Below are 17,824 nucleotides of genomic sequence, written 5' to 3'. Positions count from 1 at the left end.
CCTGTGAGTGTGTAGAGTCCTGATGAGTGTGCATAGTCAGTGCAAAAATAAATGGGTAGATGCAAGGCATGAAAGACAACGCTCCACATTAGCTGCCTCTCCACATTCCATCAGACCAGGGCCTGATTTCCCGACAGTGATCGGATTTAGGCTTAAGAGTGTTTTAACGCTACACCTTTCTTACAAAGGCCCGAAGATGTAAAATGTGTTTCCCAAAACACCACGCAGAGAGAACGTTCGCTAAGTGCATTGTTGTCAAGGCAGATGTCAATACTGATAGGATCCAAAGGCAGCACTGCTCTCGGATCAGCTTTCTCACAATACTGATGACAGATCAGCTCCTAGAAAGATATTACCCATGGCTGCAAATAGAGGCGTTTTATTATATTGCTCATCCTATAATAAAGCACTAAATCAAGATTTGGAGAAACATTGCGCACGTTAGGATACACATGAAATACTGAGTATACGCAACATTGATACCTGCTCTTTCCATGACAGACTGATCAGGTGAAAGCTATGATCCCTTAATGATGTCACTTGTTCAATCCACTTCCAATCAGTGTAGAGATGAAAGGGAGAAGACCGATTAAAAGAAGGATTTTTAAGCATTGAGACATGGATTGTGTATGTGTGCCATTCTAAGGGTGAATGGGCAAGACAAAAGATTTTAAGTGCCTTTGAACGAGTATGGTAGTAGGTGCCAGATGTAACAGTATAATTTTAAAACCGTCCCCTCGCCCATACCCGGGCGCGAACCAGGGACCTTCTGCGCACGACAACAGTCACCCTCGAAGCATCGTTACCCATCGCTCCACAAAAGCCGCGGCCCTTGCAGAGCAAGGGGAACTAGTACTTCAAGGTCTCAGAGCAAGTGACGAAACCGATTGAAACGCTATTTAGCGCACACCACTAACTAAGCTAGCCGTTTCACATCCGTTACACTCACCCCCCTTTTGACCTTCCTCCTTTTTCCGCAGCAACCAGTAATCCGGGTCAACAGCATCAATGTAACAGTTTTACTTTAAACCGTCCCCTCGCCCATACCCGGGCGCGAACCAGGGACCCTCTGCACACATCAACAACCGTCATCCACGAAGCATCGTTACCCATCGCTCCACAAAAGCCGCGGCCCTTGCAGAGCAAGGGGAACTAGTACTTCAAGGTCTCAGAGCAAGTGACGAAACCGATTGAAACGCTATTTAGCGCACACCACTAACTAAGCTAGCCGTTTCACATCCGTTACACTCACCCCCCTTTTGACCTTCCTCCTTTTTCCGCAGCAACCAGTAATCCGGGTCAACAGCATCAATGTAACAGTTTTACTTTAAACCGTCCCCTCGCCCATACCCGGGCGCGAACCAGGGACCCTCTGCACACATCAACAACCGTCATCCACGAAGCATCGTTACCCATCGCTCCACAAAAGCCGCGGCCCTTGCAGAGCAAGGGGAACTAGTACTTCAAGGTCTCAGAGCAAGTGACGTAACCGATTGAAACGCTATTTAGCGCACACCGCTAACTAAGCTAGCCGTTTCACATCCGTTACACAGGCGCACCGGTTTGTGTCAAGAACGGCAAAGCTGCTGGGTTTTCCAGGTTCAACAGTTTCCCATGTGTATTAGGAATGATTCACCACCCAAAGGACATCCAGCCAACTCAACACAACTGTGGGAAGCATGGCAGTGAACATGGGCCAGCATCCCTGTGTAACGCTTTCAACACCTTGTAGAGTCCATGCCCCGATGAATTGAGGCGGTTCAGAGGGTAAACGGGAGCCAACTCAATTAGGTGTTTTTAATGTTTTGTAAACTGTGTATATTGTGGCAAAACATTTGGTTGTAAGACAAATTGCAAAATAAAACAATTAAATGAACATGAAAATTGACTTCAATATCATTCATTGGTAAGAATTGAATGGCGAAAGCTGACCCGAGATCAGCACTGCCTTCGATCCCATCAGTATCGACACCAGCGGCAACAACGCACTTAGTGACCGTTCTCTCTGTGTGGTATTTTGGGAAACGCATGTCACATGTTTGGCTGTTGTAGGAAAGATGCATCATTAAAATAACACTCGTAAGCGATCGGTAAACCGGGCCCTGGTTTGACAACCCTCAGCCACAGTCTTTCACCTCGTTTGCGAAGCCTGAAGCTGAGGCGAGACAACCCTCAACTTTAATTTCCAAATAGAAATAAATTACATGTCTTTCTTAAGATTAGTCCGTCAAACACACGTTCATAGTCGTCATTAACTTAGAACTTGCCCAAGTTATAATTCATGTAATAAGGAATTACCTTAAGAGTCCAAAACCACTCCTTGCATAAACAATATTGTGCAAAGCAAATTGTGAGAGAAAGATATATTTATCATTAACTAGCCTATTCAACAGCTCACCCGGAGCAAGGTTTATTATTGTAGGAATTCATAAGTCCCAAATACCACACTATTACCTACATAGTGCACAACTATTGACCAGATCCCTACGGGCCCTCGTCAAAAGTAGTGCACTATAGGGAACGGTGTACCATTTGGGACAAAAAGAATAGTCTCTTATTATCAGCTTGTGGGTTCTGATAAGAACAGGGCCCATATCTCCAGCGAGAAAAAGTTGGTCTGGAATCAAAAAGTATGAAAGTCACATAGGAACAGACACACACAAGAGCATGATATCCAGCATCCCTTAGTTACCTTGCCAGACAATTTGCATAATAGCATTGTATTTTGAACACACAGTACTTTCAGTTCGTGCCATATGTAAAGTAGTACATAACCAGGAACAAAAAAAACTAAAAACAAAGAGCTAGAAACCAACCAAGTATTACATTGGTAGACGCTGCTGGAAAGACATGGTATCAAATGCTGGCTGTAATACACAATCTCCTTGTTTTTATTCAATGTGGCCAAAAGATGGTAAAATAAATTAAATAAAAATGATATCACAAGTCGTATTGAATGCATGTTAACAAAAATCAAGAATGAAACTAAATTAAAATCCCCCAAAAGTACTCATTCAATTTCCATTCCAATCCTTCATATGTTTATAGGAATATTTGTCATGATTTTGAATATCCCTTTACCTCTGGTATATCCTGTAAGGAACATACAGTATGTCAGTTTACTATGACAAATAAGCTAAACATTTTTTTACACCTCTCCCTTTGGCAGATATTTGCATTGTCATAGCAACAACATTCACAATGTCTACGTTAATATCCTGACAAATATAGTGTAAATTAGACAAACAAAACAATTATTTAAAGAAAAGGATCTTCTGTTAACTTCTTGGTGACAGGGGGGCAGTATTGAGTAGCTTGGATGAATAAGGTGCCCAGAGTAAACTGCCTGATACTCTGTCCCAGATGCTAATATATGCATATTATTAGTAGTATTGGATAGAAAACACTGAAGTTTCTAAAACTGTTTGAATTATGTCTGTGAGTATAACAGAAATCATATGACAGGTGAAAACCTGAGAAAAATCCAACCAGGAAGTGGGAAATCTGAGGCTTGTAGGTTTTCAAAGCTTGGCCTATCGAATACACAGTGTCTATGGGGTCATTTTTCACTTCCTAAGGTTTCCACTAGATGTCAACCGTCTTCAGAAACTTGTTAGAGGATTCTACTATAAAGGAAGGGCTCATGAGACCTGTTTGAGTCAGTGGTCTGGCAGAGTGCCTTGGTTGCGCGGTCTCGAGAGAGTTACCTCTCGTTACATTGCTTTTCTACAAACAAAGCAATTCTCCGGTTGGAACATTATTGAACATTTATGTTAAAAACATCCTATAAGGTTTGACAGGTTTCTACGGACTGTTATATCACTTTTTGAACTTTTCGTTCGACGTTGTGCTGGAACTGCACGCGCGTTTGGATTTGCTTACCAAACGCCCTAACATTAGGATATACTTTATCGAACAAATCAAGCATTCATTGTAGACCTGGGATTCCTGGGAGTGCATTCTGATGAAGATCATCAAAGGTAAGTGAATATTTCTAATGCTATTTATGACTAATGTTGACGACCCAATATGGTGGATATCGCTTTGACTTCTTTGTTGTGTGAACACTGTTCTCAGATTATTGCATGGTTTGCTTTTTCTGTGAAGTTTTTAAAAAATCTGACAGCGGTTGCAATAAGGAGAAGTATTTCTCTAATTCCATGTATAATAGTCGTACCTTTATCAAGGTTTATTATTAGTATTTGTGTAATTTGATGGGTTTCTAAGCTAAATCGCATGTTTTAGAACTACTGAACATAACGCGCCAAATTAAAATTATTTTTTTAAATATAAATATGCACTTTACCGAACAAAACATATTGTATTGTGTAACATGAAGTCCTATGAGTGTCATCTGATGAAGATCATCAAAGGTTAGTGATTCATTCTATCTCTATTTGTGCTTTTTGTGACTCCTCTCTTTGGCTGGAAAAATGGCTGTGTTTATTCTGTGGCTTGGTGGTGATCTAACATAATCGTTTGTGGAGCATTCGCTGTAAAGCATTTTTGAAATCAGACACTGTGGCTGGATTAATGAGAATTTAATATTTAAAATGTAATATTTGTATGTTTGAGAAATTTGATTTTTGAGATTTATGTTGTTTCGTATTTGTAAGTCGCTCTGGATAAGAGCGTCTGCTAAATGACTTAAATGTAAAATGTAAATGTAATTTGGCGCCCTGCAATTTCATTGGCTGTTGGCAAGGGGTTCCGCTGGCGGAACGGACAGGTTTTAAGATTTTAGTGGTCAGTGATGGACCTCTTCCTACCATATTAGCTGGGTAGAGCATATCGCTGCCTGCCAGTTCAGGGTCATGTTTAGTAGGGTATACCGTAGCAAAATGTTTTGCAACAAATTTAAATCTGTGTTCTCATTGGACAAGTTCAGGTAGGAGTGGAGATCACAGTTTCACTCTGCTTCGAAATATCTTCCCCTAATGAACACAACCCAGGCTGCAGTGTTCAGTTCCCTCCCCACCACAAGAAGGAACCAGACCACCTTCATTCCTGAGTCTCCATCATAAATATAGTTAAAACAGTCAAGAGGTTAAATCCTGAGCTCATTCACAGAGGTATGCAGTACTCCATGTTCTACCAGTTCATTCCTCTCAAGTCAGCAATTTTGTGTTCTCAGTGGCATATGGTCCTGTCCTGTTGTCCTCAGCTGGTACTGGCCTTTCCTTCTTGACCCTGAGTCTATGGGTGGATGGGCTGGTAGAGGGGTCAAGGTCCAGTACAAGCTTTAGTTATGGTTAAGGTCAGGGGTTAAAGTTCAGGGAGGTCAACTGAATGTCCAGTGCTGGTTGAGATCAGCTGTGTTGCAGTAGTACATCACTATCTGGCTCCCTATCAGGAGTAAACACTTTCCACTGGCTGGGTTCTGGAGGAGATTCTCCTGGAGAGGACAGAGGGTTAACACTACATAGTCAGACCATGTACTGCAGCTATGGACAGATACAGAACCAGTCAAAAGTTTGGACACACCTACTCATTGTAGGGTTCTTCTTTACTTTGACTATTTTCTACATTTCTACATTAAATAACATATGGAATCATGTAGTAACCAAAAAAAAGTGATAAAAAAATATCAAATAGGGTGGCTACTTGCCACCCTTTGCCGTGATCACAGCTTTGCACACTCTTGGCATTCTCTCAACCAGCTTCTTGAGGTTGTCACCTGGAATGCATTTCATTAATTAACAGGAGATACTTCTTAATGCGTTTGAGCCAATCAGTTGTGATGTGACAAGGTAGGGGTGGTATACAGAAGATAGGCCTACTTGTTAAAAGACCAAGTCCATATTATGGCAAGAACAGCTCAAATAAGCAAAGAGAAACGACAGTCCAACATTACTTTAAGACATGAAGGTCAGTCAATATGGAATATTTCAAGAACTTTGAAAGTTTCTTCAAGTGCGGTCAAAAAACCAACAAGCGCTATGATGAAACTGGCTCTAATGGGGACCGCCACAGGAAAGGAAGAGCCATAGTTACCTCTGTGCAAAGGATAAGTTCATTAGTTACCAGCCTCAGAAATTGCAGCCAAAATAAAGTAACAGACGCATCTCAACATCAACTTCTCAGAGGAAACTGTGTCAATCAGGCCTTCATGGTCTAAAATGACACCAATAACAAGAAGAGACTTGCTTGGGCCAAGAAACACGTGCAATGGACATTAGACCAAATTTGAGATTTTTGGTTCCAACCGCCATGTCTTTGTGAGACGCAGAGTAGGTGAACGGATGATTTCCACAGGTGTGGTTCCAAACGTGAAGCAGGAGGTGGTGTGATGGTGTGGGGGTGCTTTGCTGGTGACACTGTCGGTTATTTATTTAGAATTCAAGGTAAACCTAACCTTTATGGCTACCACAGCATTCTGCAGCGATGCGCCATCCCATCCCGCTTAGTGGGACTATCATTTGTTTTTCAACAAGACAATGAACCAACACACCTCCAGGCAGTGTGAGGGCTATTTGACCAAGGAGAGTGATGGAGTGCTGCATCAGATGACCTGGCCTCCACAATCACCCGACCTCAACCCAATTGAGATGGTTTGGGATGAGTTGGACTCAGTTGGACTCAAGTGCTCAGTATATGTGGGAACTCCTTCAAGACTGTTGGAAAAGCATTCCAGGTGAAGCTGGTTGAGAGAATGGCAAGAGTGTGTAAAGCTGTCACCAAGGTTGAGAGAATGGCAAGAGTGTGTAAAGCTGTCACCAAGGCAAAGGGTGGGTACTTTGAAGAATCTCAAATATAAAACATTTTTATTTGCTTAACAGTCTCCCACTTTTTTGGCTTACTAAACTCAGCAAAAAAAGAAACGTCCCTTTTTCAGGACCCTGTCTTTCAAAGATATTTCGTAAAAATCCAAATAACTTCACAGATCTTCATTGTAAAGGGTTTAAACACTGTTTCCCATGTGTGTTCAATGAACCATAAACAATTAATGAACATGCTTCTGTGGAACGGTGTGAACACTTTCTGAAGACACTGTGTATATATTTCCACACTATGAGATTGGAATAATACTGTGAATTTGTGAAAATGATGATAGTGCCCTTTAGTATAAAAGTATAATACTTTGAAGGCACTGTGTATGAGTGTGCATGTATGCATGCTTGTCCAGGTCATTTTCCTTACCTCTGTAAAGAGCCACTCCTGTTGTGGGGCCACGCTGGTCCCTTGGCCCTTCAGTGTACAGAGCTCTATCTTAACCTGGTCTGGCTGGGGGTTGGCCTGCAGACACAGCTGCTTCCCTATGTTGTGACGCAGCTCCTTATGGGACGTATACTCAAAGTACTGGGGTGACAGAGAAGAGATACAAAGACTGAGGAACTTTCCTTATAAAACTGGGTCTCTTTAAAAACCTTCTGAAGGCTTACAGAGAATGTATCAAGTCTTTATGATAAGGGTACATTAAGCCTTGAATACATTAAGCCTACTTGTTCCAAAAGAGACATCATCCAATTCAATGAGAGTCGATACTGAGTCACCATCTACCACAGTGGCAGTACAGTACCTGATTGCCCCCCATGTTGTGGCAGGTGTACATGATCAGTGGCTTTCCTCCTTGGTTGTTTTCTCCTACATCCAGACAGCTCTGAGTGCCAGAGTTCTTAATCTGCACAAACACGATATCAACACAGCGAATAAACATGCACTGCTGTCCCTAAGGCACAACGGAAAACGACTACAGTGAGTGAGTGAGTGAGTGAGTGAGTGAGTGAGTGAGTGAGTGAGTGAGTGAGTGAGTGAGTGAGTGTGGTTGTGTACACCTGAAGGGATTTGGGAACGAGACTTACCGCTCCAAACTTGGTCGGGGTGAGGTCTGGTATGAACATCTCGGGGTAGATATTATTCAAATACCAAGTGAAGTTCTTACAATGTAGGCTCTCCCTCAGATTCACACGCTCTGAGATGTCACCAAACCCTTTCTGCAAAACACAGATTCACACGCTCTGAGGTGTCACCAAACCCTTTCTGCAAAACACAGATTCACACGCTCTGAGGTGTCACCAAACCCTTTCTGCAAAACACAGATTCACACGCTCTGAGGTGTCACCAAACCCTTTCTGCAAAACACAGATTCACACGCTCTGAGGTGTCACCAAACCCTTTCTGCAAAACACAGATTCACACGCTCTGAGGTGTCACCAAACCCTTTCTGCAAAACACAGATTCACAGAGAGTAACTTTAACCCCATATATCATATATAGCCAGTCATTAGAGTGTATTTCGGCCTGCTCCAGATGTATGTACAGACACACATTATGCACAGTAGTGTGTTGGCTTACAGTGAGCCTTGATTAAGATCTTCCTTTTGTGTCGAGCGAATGTGACATTACCAAATCTGGCAAAACAAGATTATCTAATAGTATTATGAAACTTGGGAGTAATTGAAAACATGCCATGTGCTTAACTATATCTAGCAGTAGGACACTTGGAGTTGACTGAGCACATACCTCTTCGGCCATCTTCGCAGCATTACTGTTGCGTCGGTAGTAGATGCGTTTGTAGTCGTCCATCCAGACCTCGGCTAATCGTACCTGGTTCCGTGTGATGACCTCAGTGCCTTTAGGGAAGGTGTGGGGGGACTTGGTACGGAACACGTGACCAACCACAGAACACGGAATGATCTCCAGCTGGCCCCCACACTGCCACACCTGGGGGAGGGGGGTGATGTCAGAAAGTTGATAACAGTTAGCTGAATAACTTAGTGACCTGACTTGTCACTGGAGGTACAATGACCAAGGACACACCGATTATTTGCTAATTGTATTGATGACATTGTGATGACAACACTGATCCTGTAGCAGCTGACAAAGTCACCGGCTGCGTTTCAAACTCATAAAAGACACACCCTCGTCCACTTACCCTCGTCCACTTACCCTCGTCCACTTACCCTCGCCCACTTACCCTCGCCCACTTACCCTCGCCCTATGCCCTTGGGGGAATCCCCGCGGCCATATTTGTTGTCGGTCCAAATGATTAGTCAAGCAAGGGAGCAAAGTAAGCCCCTCAGCCCTTGTTTTTAATGGAGTTTGCGAGTGTACAATTATGTTCACTTCAGGGCCTGAAACACCCCAGAACTGTACGTCTGATAAGAAAAGTCAGCCAAAACGTAAAACTTCAATGTCAATATGGAGTCAACATACAAGTGTAAGTAAAAACAAATGTAAATAAGTTAGAAATGGTGCTACTAATGCACAAACACGTCTCGTAAAAGTCATGTTTTTGTTTGGTTAGCTTTTGGAACTTGTGGAAATAAAACATTTTTCTTCTTCAGAAGTAGCTAGTCAGGCTAACGCTAATTCATTTGCTAGCTATCATACAGTAGGTATATATTAATAATTATATAGTTAATATAAGTAGACATGCAATCAGAATTGACTGTAGCACATATAAAACACCTACAAGCTGAAAACACAATCGTCGCAGGATGAACAAGTGACGAATTTCTGGGCAAGGGCGGTCCATTTAAAATGACTTCCTTCCTCCCTCGCCATGCAAGTATATACTCGTCAGACGTCATGATACATCATCAGAAGTGTCCACTTAATTTGAGGGATGAGGGGAGAGGGTATGTCTGTTAAGTGTTTGGAATGCAGCCACTGTCTTTCTGGTTTGACTTCCCAGAAGCCTCTGGGGCTGGTGTTTACAGAACATTTGGGGCTGTATGTCTGATTAGGATATTAAGGGCCTGTCTCCAAGAGGCCAGTTAGACATTTCCTTTCCTGCTTTCATTTCCTGCTTCTCTGCTGGGTGGTGTCTCCTGATTGCAACTTGTAATAAACCAGACTGATTGACTACCTATGACTGCCCTCCTTTTTCCTTCACCTGGAAATTTCCATTGCAGATATACAAGCTCACACCATTTACATGTTACAGCACATGTCATTTCAAATCACTCCAACATGTGCAATTAAGGTGGGAGATTTGTAGAAACAAGGGAGATTATTTAAGACCAGAGCCATATACAACGTTGAGGTCACATGACACCATTCAACCAATTAACTGTAGGTAATAATCAACAGAAACAGAATGTCGTTGAGAAAGCATAATGCCTCAACTCTCTACATATAGCGCAGTGTTTTAGACTTGCTAAAGTTCTTGATAAATTCCACTTCATTAACGTTGTTAGAGGAAAGAGGGGAAACTAACCCTAAAGGACATCTCCACATTCTCACCCCCCCAGATCTCCATCTTATCGTCGTACGTCCCAATGTGTTCAAAGTACTTCTTGGAGATGGAGAAGAGACCACCGGCAAACGTTGGAGTTCTGAAGGAACAGACCCGTAGAGGTGACACATGGTGTCAATGCAATGCAAAAGCATGAGATAATATTGTATTACACCAAGTGTACAAAACATTAAGAACGCCTTCCTAATATTGAGTTGCACCCTCCCCCTCTTTTGCCCTCAGAACAGCCTCAATTCGTTGGGGGCATCGAAAGCGTTCCACAGGGATGCTGGCCCATGTTGACTCCAATGCTTCCTACAGTTGTGTCAAGTTTGCTGGATGTCTTTTGGGTGCTGGGCCATTCTTGATACGCACGGGGAAACTGTGGAGCGTGAAAAACTCAGCAGCATTGCAGTGTTTGACACACACCGGTGCGCCTGGCACCAACTACAATACCCCGTTCAAAAGGCACTTCACCCTCTGAATGGCACACAATCCATGTCTCAATTGTCTCTAGAATTAAAAATATTGATTTAACCCGTCTTCTCACTTGCACCTACACCGATTGAAGTGGATTTAACAAGTGACCATAGCTTTCACCTGGTCATTCTGTCATAGAAAGAGCAGGTGTTCATAATGTTTTGTACACTCCATGTATATGGCTGTTTTAGACTAGGTATTTGATATATTCCACTTTATTAACGCTGTTTGAAAGCATGAGATAATATTGTGTAAAGTGTTACTGTAATATTGAAGTTACTATACATGCTGAATTGTGAGCTTTTCATTAACATCACTATGCAGGGGTTTAAATAAAGGGTAAATTAAATAAATGATGTAAATTATGTTTGGTGGGTCCCTAGCCCTTACTTGACGGGGTAGGTCTCGTCTTTGCGTCTGTTCTTCTCCTGCTCGGGGATGCCCTCCCAGCCGAAGGTGAGGCTCCAGTCAAAGTTTCCTCTGTTCTGGGCCTTAGAGGTGGCTACAGGCTTGTTGAAGGCAAAGTTATTCAGGTTGATGGTGGTGATCTCTGGGCTGACCACAGCCGTGGGCTCCTCTACGATACGAGCAAGCAGGGGCTCCAGCCAGCCATGGAAACACTCACCTGGGAGGCGAGAGGAGGGTGAGAGGAGGGGAGAGGAGGGTGAGAGGAGGGGAGAGGGTGAGAGGAGGGTAGAGGAGAGGAGGGTGAGAGAGTTCAGAATGTTGCTACAAACAAAACATCCATCCAGTCAACGGCGAAAACAGCTCGTTGATGAGAGATCGAAGGAGAAATGCAAGAATCGGGCAAGCTAACAAGCGGACCACAAACAGTGGTGTGCAGAACAGCATCCCGGAATGCACAACTTGTTGTTCCTTGTCATGGATGGGCTATTGCAGCAGACGACCACACTGGGTTCCACTCCTATCAAGAACAAGAAGCAGCAGCTCCAGTGGGCACGCCATCACCAACACTGGGCATCTGAGGAGTGGAAAAACTTTGCCTGGTCCAAAGAATCCCGGTTCCTGTTGCGTCATGCTGATGGCAGAGTCAGGATTTGGTGTAATCAGCATGAGTTCATGGCCCCATCCTGCCTGGTGTCGACGGTACAGACTGGTGGCGGTAGTATAATGGTGTGGGGAATGTTTTCCTGGCACACGTTAGGTCCCTTGATACCCATTGAGCAACGTTTCATGCACCAAAGTATTCAGGCTAGGGGGTCTGACCTGGTACTACCTAATAAACTGGCTACAGTGTATATATATATCCATGCAATGCCTTTATCACCTTGTATCTGGATTTATAGTCCACTTTACATCTCTCTAAGCATACGTGAGTGGAATGGTGTCGCACATCTAGGTTCTAGCAGGGTAACTCGAAGAACAAGTTTCAACTGTTGACTACTAAGAGAACCCCAATCTACAACGGACATCTAACTGAGACAAACCGACTAGTCCTGACCTAAGGCCACTAACCACTATTTTCTTTATCAGTGTTTCCTGATAGTTTCTGGTTGAAAACACACATCTACACAGGACCTTTTAAATCAGAAGGTTTGTGTGGTCGGGAGTTTCTACTTTCCATAGTGACATCACTTTGCAGTAAATTGGTTAATAGACCAATAACAAAAAGAGTTCCAAACCTCTGCCAATAACAGCTAGTTTTCCCCCTTCCACTCAGACTACTTTTTTTCTAAAAAGCTATTTTTGACCCTTTTAATGGAAATCTTTTACAGTAAGGTAATTCATTGTTACCCAAATTATTTGATATAAAAACTGCTGCATTGGGTCTTTTTCCCAATATTAGTATTTGGGACTCCAACATTTCTGTTGGTGTTCTAGTACTAAGACACTTCATTACACTAATCAAGTCATCAATTTGATGATCTCAATCAGGTGTATGAGGTGCGAGGGCAACAACTCTAATGTCCACCCCTTTGAGTCCCCAGGACCAGGAGGACCAGGATCAGGACCAGGACCAGGACCAGGACCAGGACCAGGAAACACTGCTTTAAAGAACTCAATATAAATATCACAGGCAGACAGCGGGGAAACCTCTTGGTACAAACATTAACACATTAGAAAATCTACCACATACCTTTAACACTTTGCAATAATATATACATAACATGATTTATAAAGGGTTTAAAAGTAGTTTATAAACTCAGTTATTAGATTATAGGTAGTTCATCTGTACTAAACATTTAATAAAATGTAAATAGATTGATCTCATGGGAACCATTTGACCCCCTCCACCTATCCTTCCATGTTTTCTTTTTTTTAACCTTTATTTAACTAGGCAAGTCAGTTAAGAACAAATTCTTATTTTCAATGACGGCCTAGGAACAGTGGGTTAACTGCCTGTTCAGGGGCAGAACGACAGATTTGGGGCAGAAGGACCAGATTTGACCCCCTCCACCTATCCTTCCATTTGACCCCCTTCACCTATCCATCCATTTGACCCCCTCCACCTATCCTTCCATTTGACCCCCTCCACATATCCTTCCATTTGACCCCCTTCACCTATCCTTCCATTTGACCCCCTTCACCTATCCTTCCATTTGACCCCCTCCATCTATCCTTCCATTTGACCCCCTCCACCTATCCTTCCATTTGACCCCCTCCACCTATCCTTCCATTTGACCCCCTCCACCTATCCTTCCATTTGACCCCCTCCACCTATCCTTCCATTTGACCCCCTCCACCTATCCTTCCATTTGACCCCCTCCACCTATCCTTCCATTTGACCCCCTCCACCTATCCTTCCATTTGACCCCCTCCACCTATCCTTCCATTTCACCCCTTCACCTATCCTTCCATTTGACCCCCTCCACCTATCCTTCCATTTGACCCCCTTCACCTATCCTTCCATTTGATCCCCTCCACCTATCCTTCCATTTCACCCCCTCCACCTATCCTTCCATTTCACCCCCTCCACCTAGGTAGGATGAGGAGGTCGTGGCTTGATTTGAAACCATACCAACTCTCAATACAGTAGCTAGTCACAGTGTGCATCCAGGAAGGAGAGTGTCTGTCCCTGGGCCTCCCATTCCCTGGGCCAGTATTCATTCATTCATCCACCCATCACTACTCACAGTGTGGGTCCAGGAAGGTGAGACTCTCTCAATGGGCCACCCAGCATTCATTCATTCATTCATCCAACCATCACTACTCACAGTGTGCGTCCAGGAAGGTGAGACTCTCTCAATGGGCCACCCAGCATTCATTCATTCATTCATCCAACCATCACTACTCACAGTGTGCGTCCAGGAAGGTGAGAGTCTGTCCCAGTGCCCCACTGGCCCCCAGGAGCCTGGCTGTGATCAGGCCCTTCCTCTCCTGCTGTCTCACCACCTTCACTATATTCAGCTGTTTCACATACTCATCCAGCCGAGTCCCTAGGTGCTCTGGTAGGAAGAAGGAAACACATACCTGATATTAAACTATTTTCTTCAGGTGCATGGAGCATGGGGGTTAATGACAGAAGGTTAATGCTGTGTTCATAACAAAACGGGAAACTCACAAAATACTACTTGTAAAATGGGAACGAGTTGTGTGCGTTCACATGCTTTGAACTCCTTGAAAATGCCTATTGGTGAAATGGCAAACAATATATATATATCTATATTAATAGATTATGTTAAAATGTTTTGTTGTTGTTTATTGCCGAAAAAGCTGTTGGCGGTAATTTCCTTAGTACTGTATGTGACGTCTGAGTTCATGTGGTTAATGTGGGAGAAATATGAGCTCAGCCATGATAGACGTATTTTCCACGGGTTAGAGGGGCATTCAAGTGAATTTTTCCCGGCCGTATACTTGTATTTACAAGATGTTATGAACACAGCATTAGAACAACATCTCTAGGGAACTGACAGAGAGCAGGGGTGTGTTCATAGGACTGTTGTCATAGGACTGGTACCACACGCTGTCTAAATGTGATGGCATAGGACTGTAACCACATGCTGTCTAAATGTGATGGCATAGGACTGTTACCACATGCTGTCTAAATGTGATGGCATAGGACTGTTACCACATGCTGTCTAAATGTGATGGCATAGGACTGTAACCACATGCTGTCTAAATGTGATGGCATAGGACTGTAACCACATGCTGTCTAAATGTGATGGCATAGGACTGTAACCACATGCTGTCTAAATGTGATGGCATAGGACTGTAACCACATGCTGTCTAAATGTGATGGCATAGGACTGTTACCACATGCTGTCTAAATGTGATGGCATAGGACTGTAACCACATGCTGTCTAAATGTGATGGCATAGGACTGTAACCACATGCTGTCTAAATGTGATGGCATAGGACTGTAACCACATGCTGTCTAAATGTGATGGCATAGGACTGTAACCACATGCTGTCTAAATGTGATGGCATAGGACTGTAACCACATGCTGTCTAAATGTGATGGCATAGGACTGTAACCACATGCTGTCTAAATGTGATGGCATAGGACTGTTACCACATGCTGTCTAAATGTGATGGCATAGGACTGTTACCACATGCTGTCTAAATGTGATGGCATAGGACTGTTACCACATGCTGTCTAAATGTGATGGCATAGGACTGTTACCACATGCTGTCTAAATGTGATGGCATAGGACTGTTACCACATGCTGTCTAAATGTGATGGCATAGGACTGTTACCACATGCTGTCTAAATGTGATGTCATAGGACTGTTACCACATGCTGTCTAAATGTGATGGCATAGGACTGTTACCACATGCTGTCTAAATGTGATGGCATAGGACTGTTACCACATGCTGTCTAAATGTGATGGCATAGGACTGTAACCACATGCTGTCTAAATGTGATGGCATAGGACTGTTACCACATGCTGTCTAAATGTGATGTCATAAGACTGTTACCACATGCAACCACATCCAGTCATATTTAGAAAAGACGGCAGTTAAAACAGGGAAATGAAACTGAACCGATACAGACGGGAGGAGATAGAAGCGGTTCCAAGGTCCAGGAGCAGTTATACTGTAGTTAACCAACCCTCCTCTTTTAGTCTTTATTACTGACGCTATGCCAATGTCACTTCCTGTTCATAAGGGAACACCCAGTTTCAGAATGAGATGATCAGTCATTGACACGTTAACAGTCTAATAATCATGGTAGGCTGCGTTTACACAGGCAGCAATATTTTCCCCACTTATTGGTCTTTTGACCAATCACATCAGATGTTTTCACATCAGATATGTTTCAGATCCAATGGGTCAAAAGACCAATAAGTGAAAAAGATCAGAATTGAGCTGCCTGTGTAAATGAAGTCATACATGCTTTGCTCTGAAACAGAGTTGTGATCCATAGACAAGAAATCGAAGAACGTGCTCAGAAACAAGGAATTAATTTAATTATCTATGGCAAAATGCTTGGATAAGATGTGTCCTAATGAACGACCCAGGCCCCGCAGTATGTTTTACTCTAAGAGCCGGTGGTGTCAAGGAAGGCCTAGTGGCGTCAAGCCCTATCTATCTCCTACTCTTAGTCCACCCATGGTGTCAGGCTCCAGTTCTTGAGCCCTCATGCCCACCTGTGGTGCTGATATTGTCCACTAATCAATTATACGAATTGATCAATTATCACTGCCCTAAGTTTTGCCCCATGTCATTAACAGGACTGTAGCTAGGCAACAGTAAAGCCCTGAAAGATTCCAACCTGCAGTGCTGGCGTCGTCCACCATGATGATCTCAGTGAGCAGGGCAGCAGGGGAGGTGTGGAGGACACTGTAGACGGTACGCAGCAGGGTGGACCAGGCCTCGTTGTGGAACACTATGATTACACTGGTGGTGGGGAGAGGAGGGCAGTGGCGGAACTTACGCTCCACACACCTGGGAAGAAAAGACAAGGGCAAGACTGTGTCAAATCAAACCAAATTATATTTGTCACATGCGTCAAAACAACAGATTTAGACTAACAGTGAACTACTTAATTATTGGCCCTTCCCTACAATTTAGAGAACATGTTTTAAATAATAACACAAGGAATAAATCCACAATGAGTAACGATAACTTGGCTATATATACAGAGTACCAGTACCGAGTTGATGTGCAGTGGTACGAGGTAGATATATAGATTTAGGTAAAGTGACTAGGCAACAGGATAGACAAAACAGTAGCTGCAGTGTATGGGATGAGTCAAAAGAGTTATTGTCAAAAATGGGTCATTGTAGATAGTCTGGGTAGCTAATGACGAACTATTTAACAAACTACTTTGCAGTCTTATGGCTTGTGTTATTTCATAGTTTTGATGTCTTCACCATTATTGTACAATGTTGAAAAGAATAAAAAATAAAGACAAACCCTTGAATGAGTAGGTGTCCTAAAACATTTGACCGGTAGTGTAAACCAAAGTGATTGAAATATAACTTGAAAGCTTTTAGGAAAAAACAGTCAGTCTAAAAGCATTGGATTGGTGGAGACATGGGCTAATGGGAGCTTCCACCACATTTCTTACACAAGCCATTTCCTTTCAAATCAGTGAAGGGAAGTGAACAAGAAGGAGAGATAATTAGAACATAGTCTTACTCTGGTGGCCGGGTGTCGTCTCCTAGGCTACGGCTGAGGGAGATCCTGTCGGAGGAGAACTGATTGAAACAGTTAACAGTCATCCCATTTTCCTTCTCTTTCTCCTCCTCTGGTGTCATCTTGTCTTTCTCATAGCCTGTCCCATCTGCCCCGGGCCCCTGGGGGTCCTGTTGGGGCCTCTCCAGGACTGGCTTCAACTCTGCTTGGGTGTAGTGACCTGGAGGACAGTTGCGGTCTGAGGTGGCCTGCTGCTCCTCTACCGGTGGAGGCTGGGGAGCTCCAATCTGGAAGCCCAGGTTATTATTAGTTTTCTTCATTTTATTTAAATGATTATATAATGCAAGAAAAATAATTCAAAAGCCCACCCACTGTACTACTCTAGCCCCCCACCAAAAGGACTCATAAAGGTACCTGGAAGCCCAGGTTGTTGACTGCTCCTCGGACCATCACCAGCACTCTCTCCTTGCGTTCCACCAGGTCTTGGAACCAGGGGTCCTGGACAGAATTGGAGCTGATACCCACGTCTTTCTGGAGTATGACAAGGACAACCATAAACAGAGCCCCCCCAGCCAGGGCCAGCTTCAGGAGGGACAAGCGCCGAAGCAGGAACAGACGCAT

The 17,824-nt window shown here is 43.5% G+C and overlaps 1 protein-coding gene across 1 annotated transcript; it reads right to left on the bottom strand.

Annotated features, from left to right (window-relative positions):
- Window positions 1–1,783: 1,783 nt before the first annotated feature.
- LOC118360656 (polypeptide N-acetylgalactosaminyltransferase 6-like) lies at window positions 1,784–17,824 on the bottom strand. The gene is made up of 11 exons (XM_035739927.2): window positions 17,618–17,824; window positions 17,207–17,490; window positions 16,338–16,510; window positions 13,918–14,067; window positions 11,051–11,285; window positions 10,163–10,280; window positions 8,464–8,664; window positions 7,803–7,934; window positions 7,520–7,621; window positions 7,141–7,299; window positions 1,784–5,395 (listed from the first exon to the last, which is right to left on the bottom strand). The coding sequence occupies exons 1-11, from the start codon at window positions 17,822–17,824 to the stop codon at window positions 5,282–5,284; spliced, it is 1,875 nt and encodes a 624-aa protein (XP_035595820.2). The 3' UTR covers window positions 1,784–5,281.

This window comes from Oncorhynchus keta, chromosome 28, assembly GCF_023373465.1.
Source record: "Oncorhynchus keta strain PuntledgeMale-10-30-2019 chromosome 28, Oket_V2, whole genome shotgun sequence".
NCBI lineage: Eukaryota > Metazoa > Chordata > Actinopteri > Salmoniformes > Salmonidae > Oncorhynchus > Oncorhynchus keta.
This window is presented reverse-complemented; position numbering and strand designations above follow the sequence as displayed.

Coding starts and splice junctions, on each gene's coding strand:
- LOC118360656 (XM_035739927.2), bottom strand. CDS start 17,824: ATGCGTCTGTTCCTGCTTCGGCGCTTGTCCCTCCTGAAGCTGGCCCTG. Junction 17,491..17,617: donor TCAACAACCTGGGCTTCCAG/GTACCTTTATGA, acceptor CTGGGCTTCCAG/ATTGGAGCTCCCCAGCCTCC. Junction 11,286..13,917: donor CACCTTCCTGGACGCACACT/GTGAGTAGTGAT, acceptor CTCGCCTCCCAG/GTGAGTGTTTCCATGGCTGG.